The sequence below is a fragment of the Mesoplodon mirus genome (genome assembly GCF_964341445.2).
Source record: "Mesoplodon mirus genome assembly, chromosome: 15".
Classification (NCBI taxonomy): Eukaryota; Metazoa; Chordata; class Mammalia; order Artiodactyla; family Ziphiidae; genus Mesoplodon; species Mesoplodon mirus.
The window spans coordinates 15,289,402-15,298,691 of NC_138991.1; the positions used below are offsets into that span (position 1 = coordinate 15,289,402).

The window sequence follows — 9,290 nt, forward strand, 5'->3', positions numbered from 1 at the left end:
TTTCTTTTTTTTTTTTTTTTTTTTTTGCGGTACGCGGGCCTCTCACTGTTGTGACCTCTCCCATTGCGGAGCACAGGCTCCAGATGCACAGGCTCAGCAGCTATGGCTCACGGGCCCAGCCGCTCCGCGGCATATGGGATCTTCCCGGACCGGGGCACGAATCCGTGTCCCCTGCATCGGCAGGCGGACTCTCAACCACTGCGCCACCAGGGAAGCCCAATCTTTTCTTTTTTTTTTTTTGGCCACGCTGAGCAGCCCGACCAGGGGTGGAACCCATGCCCCCTGCATTGGGAGCCGGCGTCTTAACCACTGGACCGCCAGGGAAGTCCCCATTTAATCTTTATTTAATTTCCAAAACAAGCCTGTGAATTGTAGGTACAACGAATGGTGCTACTTAACAGATGAAGAACCTGAGGCTGAGGAAAAGGACAGTTTACCCAAGGCCACACTGCCAGTGAGTGGTAGAGCTTGAACTCCAACCCAGGTTAGCCTGACTCCACACATACCTCTTCCCAGTGCACAATAGAAAGTGCACTGGACATTACAGTTTACATAGAGCTTTCAACTACATGATCTTATCATCCCAACAGCTCTGGGGAGGTGGATATATACATTTTCCCCATTTTACAGATGAAGAAACTGAGGCTCAGAGAAAGAAGGGACTCAGCTCAGTATACAGCTGAGGTGTGGTTGGTCTTGTCAGTTGGAATGATCAGAGTTAAGAAGCCTCTGGAGCTTTAATCTTTCCACTCCAGCCTCCCACTTCTTTACACCAGAGGGGGTCGAGGAACTGGTTTTCTGTGCTCTGTGCTCAGTGGTCAGTGGTTTCTACAAATCACCTCTCTGTGGAGGATGGACAATGCGAAGCATTCCAGTGGGTGGCTGGGCCTCCGAGCAGAGGGTGTTGTTTCTCTTGAATCAAGAACTCTTTTCCAGGGATTGGTTACCCAGGCCAAAGAAACCCTGGAGAGAAGTGAGATTTTCTGAAACAGTTGCCCCAGCCCTTCAGGTTTTCTGACCCCACCGTGTACTATACTCTCTGCCCCTCCCTAGAAATTGCTCCTTACTCTGACCTTGAAGGATTCAGGGCTTTATTTTGAGAAGAAAAGATGTTTTCTTCACTTTCCTTTTCGTTTTCATTCACTCAGTCATTCAATCATTCATTTAATAAACATTCATTCAGCATTTACTATGTGCCAAGAACCGGTCTGAGTATACAGATAGAAATGAATAAGAGGTTGGATACTTCTCTCACCACGGTGTTAGCTTGGATTTTTCTCCCTCTTTCTCAGCTCTATAGTTCTTCCAGGCTACTTTGTAGCAATTTGAGTCTAAAGCATCACCTTCCACTGGAACCCAAAGGTCTAGGAGAAGCTTCAAGCTGTGAAAAGACTCCCAATGGATTCATCTGAGGTTAACCCAACCTGGACCCTGGAGTCTCCTCAAATGTCCATCGATGAAAATTCCCAGGCAATTCCAGTTGCCTCTGAACCTATGTCTGAAGTGTTGATAAAGAACCTCAGTAAATTGACGCTCAACCCTAGTATCAAATTGCCATTCATTCTACCAGAATGTCTACCTCAACCAACTGGGCGGTTACTTGGTGAAAACATACCCTATAGGAGAGGGGTGAGGACCCTGTTAACGGATCGGAGAGATAAGATGGAACAGCTGATTCAATCCATTAAAAAACGCTACGGCAAAGGAGTTCCTCGGTCTGACTCTGAAAGAGAACCATGGCAGAATGATGTTGAGATTCAGTCAAGAGGGCAAAGATTTAGATGTAGCTGTCGTTTTTGCCGGTTTCATAGAGATACTTCTGAGGATAATTATGAGAATTATGACAACAATAAGTATTACAGTAATTATGACACGGAGTCGAAGGAATCATAAACTTTATCCTTGTACTATTTTTTCGTGCTGGTAATTTTAGGATCATTATGAAGCTTGGGAAAGATTGTGTACCAACATTTTGATAACCTATAAGTTCTGTGTAGTCTTTTCTTCTTGCATCTCTTTTCTACCTTAATACAGTAACTTATAAGGAATCTATGTAGCTTGCATTTGAATGACTTGAATATATTTTAGTTCCACTTTGTGAAACAAATTAACTTGTGTGGAAGGAAAGTGAAGAACACCAGGTTGGGTGGCTTGGCCACAGCATTGTTAGAACAGCGTGTTGAATTGCAATAAAAATTTTTGATGTGCTGTTTCAATTTTCAGTAGCAAATAAATGTGTTTATAGAGGATCTTATTAAAATTTGAGACATTTGAGTACCTTTAAAATAATTCTTCTTAGTTTAGACTTGTCTTTGCTGGCTATGTATTAAATGAATAATACTTATCCCCCCCCCCAAAAAAAAAAAGAAATGAATAAAATGGGGAATGAATTAAAAAAAATGAATAAAATGGGGAATTCCCTGGCAGCTAGGACTCTGCCATTTCACTGCTGAGGGCGTGTGTTCAATCCCTGGTTGGGGAACTAAGATCTTGCAAGCCGTGCGGTGCAGCCAAAAAAGAATAAAGAGAAAATCTCTGCCCTCGTAGAATTTATTTTCTCATGGAGGAGAGAGACAATAAAGTCAACCAACAATGTAAAATTGAACATCAAGCAGTGAGAATCACTATGAACAAAAATGGGGGTCAGGGGACAGAGGCAGTAGAGGATGGAGGGTGAGAGCTGTCACTTCAGAAATGGCAGTCAGCAAAGCCTTCCCGGAAGAGGTGGCATTTAAGCAGAGATCTGGCTGAAGCAAAGGATGAAGCCAACTGGATATCTGGGGAGAATATTCCAGTTAGAGGGAACTCAAGTGCAAAGCCCTCAGGCAGGAATGAGATTGGCATATTCACGGGAGAGCAAGGAGGCCAGTGTGGCAGGATCTGAGTGAACAGAGCGGGGAACAGAGGTTACACCATCACCCTTGACCAAGAATTGACAGCTTACAATTTATTTTCAACTTACAACACCCCTGGGAGGTGAGTGGGGTAGCTGGGTGGGGGTAGGTGGGAGGGATGGGAAGAGGGGGGCAGATTCACTCATTCACAAATATTTATTTATTATTTTTTTAATAACAAAAAAATTGGGGGTGGGCCGTGCCACACAGCTTGCGGGATCTTAGTTTGCTGACCAGGGATCAAACCCAGGCCCCCTGCAGTAGAAGCCTGGCGTCCTAACCACTGGACTGCCAGGGAAGTCCCCACAAATATTTATTGAGTGCTTACTATGTAGCAAGCACTGTGTTAGCCTATAGGTATCCAAAACAGACATAGTTCCTCCCTTCAGGGATCTTCTGATCTAGCGGGGGAGATACACAATAAAGCAGGAAAATCAAGAAATAATTGAGTAAAGATAAATTGCAGTGAATATGATAAAAGAAGCCATGTAAAAGAATGTGGGCAGGAACATAATTTGGCCTCAGGGGAAGGTCTGTTTGAGGAAGTAGTATGAAAGGAGTACCCCTGAAAGATGAGTGGAGTTAGCCAGGACAAGGATGTGTCCGCACATTTATACCAGTCCCTATGTCATCACACAATAATTCTCGTTTATTAAAGGAGAAAACAGACTCGAGACATGGTATGTAAATCGCCCATGTGATAAATCAAATGGCCAAGCCAGGCTTCCACCGAGGCTCTTTACCTCCCTGCTCTGTTACCTTCTGTTGCACCAATAGCTTTTGCTGTTTGCGAAGAGCAGATTCTGATTGCTGTGGCATCTAGAAAATAATTGTGCTATTTCTGCCTTGACCAGATGTGGCTAGAGGCTGGGGAAAAAGATCTCATGTAAACAAGGAGAGATGGGAGAAAATGGAAAGTTGAGCTGAATGATTGGTGAAGGGAGGTGATGGGCTGAGGATGGAAGTGCCCTGCTCTCTGCGCTGCACTCCAGCCCTTGGCGCTGCCGGGTGTGAATCACATGGCACTAAGCCAACCACATCTAAGTACTCAGAGGATGCTCTCTATCAAGGACTCAGAAGCAATAGGATGTTGTGGAAAGAGCCCAGGGATAGAAACCAAGGGATCTGGGTTTAGATGAAAGCTTTGTAACCTGGGAAACTCACTTCATCTCTCCGAGCTTTCGTTTTTAAATGGTTATAGTAACACCAGCCCTGGCTACCCTCTAGGACTGTTTGGGGTGTATAGATGCAATAACCTAGATGAAATCTCTTTGAAGAACTACATAACACTCTGTGAATGGTTGGAATTATTAACATCTGTGTCTTTCTTTAGCTGTCAGAGTAGGGGACTGCAGGGGAAGCAGTATGCAGGAGGTTCTCAGGGACCAATCTCTCAACCTCTTTTCTAGCATCTTCCTCTCTGCTCCCTTGGGGACAGTATACTTCAAAGATGTTTTTGCGGGGAGAACAGGAATGAGAGCTGCAAACTCAGTGGGACAACACAGTGAGACAGAATCAATGAAACCTGATTTCAATCGTGTATTAGTCAGTTGTTGCTGCATAACAAACAACCCTCAAATCTCAGGGGCAATCAGCATGTATTTCTCAATGGTGGGTTTGTAGGTCAGCCAGGGCAGCTTTGTTACAGGTTTGCCATCATTTCTCCTCTCTGAGCCTGTTTTCTCATCTGTAAAATAGAAGTAATACTACTTTACAGGGCCAGAGTGAGGATGATGTTCAACCTTCCCTTTTAACTAAACAAACCCTCTGTTCAGGATATGTTAGAAGCTAGATGATGTTCACCCTCTAGACCCACTAGTAATCCAAGAAGTGGTCTGACCTGAAAGCTCTCACTCTAGGAGACAATGAAGGCTACTGGCCAAGCCAATCAGACTGGCTGTCCCCCAAATTCAGACTAGAATAGAGAGCCAGTAAGTCAGTAAAAGAGACAGAGGCACACATCCAGGAAGAGGAGATACCCTCAAATAAAGATCAGGCAGGCTTCAAGAGCTGAAGATAAGTCTGCCAGCCCCTGGAATCACCTCAGCTATTGATATCTTCCTTTCAGTTTCCGTCTTTGGCCCCCCTATATCCCTCTAATAACCCCCAAGCCCTTTTTTCTTAAGGAGTCCTGAGTGAGACATTGCTCCCTGCACTTGGAAGCATTGCACTAACACGGAGAAGATGCATATAAAGTTGCCAGCCCTGAGCTTGGCATATAGTATGTTCTTGGCCCCTGGTAGCTACTGTTCACTAATCAGGGAGCTGCTTAAGAGCAGAGATGGGGTCTCATCCACCATGGTTTTTCAAAAGGCCTCTCACATAGAAGATGTTCGTCAAGTGTTTATTACAGGACTTCTCTGGTGGTGCAGTGGTTAAGAATCTGCCTGCCAATGCAGGGGACAGGGGTTTGAGCCCTGGTCCGGGAAGATCCCACACGCCACGGAGCAGCTAAGCCTGCGTGCCACAACTACTGAAGCCCACGCGCCTACAGCCCGTACTCCACAGCAAGAGAAGCCACCTCAATGAGAAGGCCACACACCACAGCGAAGAATAGCCCCCACTCGCCACAACTAGAGAGAGCCTGCGCGCAGCAACGAAGACCCAACGCAGCCAAAAAAAAAGAAAAGAAAAAAAAGTTTATTACATAAATGACCAAATGAGTGAATTTCTATGTCTGAGCCCCTGTGGAAAAACATTCAAATGTCATTTATCCATTTATCCACATAGCAAAGAGCAAAGAGTCACCGAATATCCACTTGTGCCAGATCTTGGGCAAGGTGGTAGGGATCTCTCCGTGGACAAGACAATACCCCTGCTCTTGTGAAGCTTATGTCTGGAGTTGACGTGGATGATAGACAAGAAAAAGGATCAATATATGATGTCAGGTAAGAGAAGTGTTATGACAAAAAAAGTAAAGCAAAGCAAGGAAAAAGAGTGACTGAAAGAGGGGAGGGCTGTTTTGAGAATTCTTTAAAATACCTTGTGGATGCTGACTCACTGTGGGGGCCTTGGTTTTCCTGTCTCACAATGGGAGTGCTGTTGGATTGAATGGGCTGGGAGAATCCTTCTGAGCCCAGTGTTTCCAGTTTCTGTGGTTATGCAAGGCAGTGGCTGGACATTCCACAGCCTCTGGAAACCCCAGGTTGTCATTATCTGGAGCTGAAGAGAGATTTGCATGGAGCAAAGAAGACCAGAGAGGGTTGGTGCCATTCTGGGAGAGAGAAGGCCCCATGACTCACTCTCTCAGATGTTCTGAAAATAGTGACATGATTCCCTGTTGTTTACTGTGTGTGAAGACCTGTTGGGGAGGGAGCTTCCCAACTCGAGACTCTCACAGGTAGACCTCTGTTATCATAACCACGGGTAACATCTATGTGCAAGGTATGTGCTAAGAACCATACTCTCAATACTCATGATATGGGAACTATAACAACTCCCAAGTTACAAATGAGGAAACTGTGACACAGAGAGGTAAAGTATCCTACCCCAGGTCACACAGCCAGGATTACAGCCCAGATCTTTCTGACCCTGAAGCCTGGGATCTTAATTTCTAACTCTAACACGAGTGAGAAAGGGATGTCTGCCAAAGGAGAGGGACAGATGAAATACAAGTTATCTCAGGGGAAGGAGAGATGAGAGGTAGAAGGAAAGAATGAGGGATTTGCAAAGGCTTCCTGGAGGAGGAGGCCTTGGAGGTGGGTCATTAAGCACAGAATTGGTCATAGCTTCTTGAGCTTGGCGTCTCAGTCTGGTGCAGGGAATTGGGGACTTCAGTTCAGTTCTACAAACCTTGGACTACTGCATTTTGTTTTGTGAGAGCCAAGAAAAAACCTATTAGAACTTTTTAAAGGGGCCCAGGTTCCGGTCAAATTGTTTTTAACTCTTCGGGGGTCAGGACTTCTTTGTGGATCTGAAGAGAGACTCAAATTTTATGCCCCAGAAAACTTTACATAGAGACACATACCCAACAGAAGTAGGGACCATCCACGTACTTTTATCCCCAATTCAAGGAGCACAGTTTAAAATCCCACAAATTCACAAATAACTACATTCAAACATGCTAGATGCCTTCAGAGAGATTCTCAGAACTTGGACAAGCAGAGATTAATTTCTTTCTTTTTTTTTTTTTTTTGATGGTTAGTTGAGATTAATTTCTTAATTTCAGAAAGTTAGGATAGATTTACAGAAGAGTTTCCACTCACTGTCTCAACTTAGCACTCCTCAATCCTTTCTGCTAGTTACTCGCTAATGATTATTGAAAAACTATGTAGAATGGGCATCATCAGAAAATCTACAAACAACAAATGCAGGAAAGGATGTGGAGAAAAGGGAACCCTCTTGCACTGTTGGTGGGAATGTAAATTGATACAGCCACTATGGAGAATAGTATGGAGGTTCCTTAAAAAACTAAAAACAGAACTACCATATGACCCAGCAATCCCACTACTGGGCATATACCCAGAGAATACCATAATTCAAAAAGACACAGGCACCCCAATGTTCACTGCAGCACTATTTACAATAGCCAGGTCATGGAAGCAACCTAAATGCCTATCGACAGACGAATGGATAAAGAAGATGTGGTACGTATATACAATGGAATATTACTCAGCCATAGAAAGGAACAAAATTGGGTCATTTGTAGAGACATGGATGGATCTAGAGACTGTCATACAGAGTGAAGTAAGTCAGAAAGAGAAAAACAAATATTGTATATTAATGCATATATGTGGAACCTAGAAAAATGGTACCAATGAACCGGTGTGCAGGGCAGAAATTGAGACACAGATGTAGGGAACAAATGTATGGACACCAAGGGGGGAAAGTGGTGGCGGAGTGGTGGTGGGGGGTGGTGTGATGAATTGGGAGATTGGGATTGACATGTATACACTAATATGTATAAAATGGATAACTAATAAGAACATGCTGTATAAAAAAATAAATAAAATAAAATTCAAAAAAAGGTTTTACAAAAATTTTAACTGTTTATAAGGATATAACTGACATAAAATAAACGATATGTATTTAAAGCATACCGTTTGACATATGTATACACTTGTGAAACCTGTCCTACAAACTTAGATAATTAGCACAAAAAGTAAGGTTCCCCGCTCCATGAGTCAAATATCCCTGAATGAATATTGCTTGTGCTAGAATGAGACAGGTTTGTAGCAATAATTTTATGCCCATTTTTCTTTTTTTCTTGCCGTCAAACAGTGGTGTGCCAAAGCCAGCTTGTACTGGTTCAATTTGGGGAAATTTTGTGGGTAGTTGTAACACATAATGATTACTAAAAATTAAATCATATAAACTTACAGTTAAATGAACTGTATTTAAAACAAAGGAAATAAGTACTCAAAACTCATCACTTACTCGTTATTTCCCTACATTTTACTGTTATTTATGCTCTTGATATTATCTCAACTATTGTGTCTGTGTGGTAGAAATACTGCTCATCTCTAACCAACTCTGCGTTCAGTGACATCACATTGGTAGCTTGAAATCAGCCCTGGGGGAGTATTTACACCACAGAAATTGGCCAATGGTACAAATTAGCACTACCCGCCTCCCCCAACCTATTGTTACACATTTACCAGCACAGGGCTGGCTGTAAGTGCTGAGAAACCTTCTTCAGTTAATGAAGTTGATGGGAACAAAAGGAGTGTTGTTACAGTGATGTGATGACAGATAACTGAAATTGCATAGTGACCTATCATCAAAAATTATTTTTAATGATCTATCTACTGACAACTCGATTAGACCCTCCTTCCATTCTGTGGAAATCAAGGATTGCAAAAACCATCTGACTTGCAAAAGGATTTCTTATTCTGACCTGAAATTCATTTATTTTCTCAGTTTATTTCCAAATCCTAAGGAAGAGTATTGAGAAGAGCTGAAAATAATTGCTCATCTGTAAACCTGTAGGGGAAAACATGATCAGGGTTGGAAGCTTGCTTTACTGTCAAGGTTCACTGCCGCAAAAGATTTTCATCCTTTGATAATAATTAAGGTATGGAAGAGGGAAAGTTACTCCCAAGTCTCCACTTTGTGTATGAATTCATAATGTGCCAACAGAGGCCAAATACCCTGGTTCTGAAGCCATGCTTCAGCCTTAGAAAGATAGATATATATGTATTATATGTACATATATCTTTATGTATCTTTATGGTACATATACAGGTGTGTGTGTGTATATATTTTATATATATATATATATATATATATATATAATATATACACACACACACAAAATTAAATCAGAAAGAGACAAGTCTAGGCACTTTGGGCACTTTGATTGATTGTCATAGAATACTCTCCCCTAATAATTCCAACAGTACTTGTACTTGGGGCCTCAGAGAATTTTACCAAACCCCTCCCCCCACCCACACACAC

General features: G+C 42.8%; 1 protein-coding gene across 1 annotated transcript; it reads left to right on the plus strand.

The window, feature by feature from the left end:
• Positions 1–1,398: 1,398 nt before the first annotated feature.
• Positions 1,399–1,893, plus strand: LOC309816696 (developmental pluripotency-associated protein 3-like; the record flags this gene model as incomplete). The annotated part of the gene is made up of 1 exon (XM_082644483.1): positions 1,399–1,893. The coding sequence occupies one exon, from the start codon at positions 1,399–1,401 to the stop codon at positions 1,891–1,893; it is 495 nt and encodes a 164-aa protein (XP_082500609.1).
• Between the last annotated feature and the right edge of the window lie 7,397 nt (positions 1,894–9,290).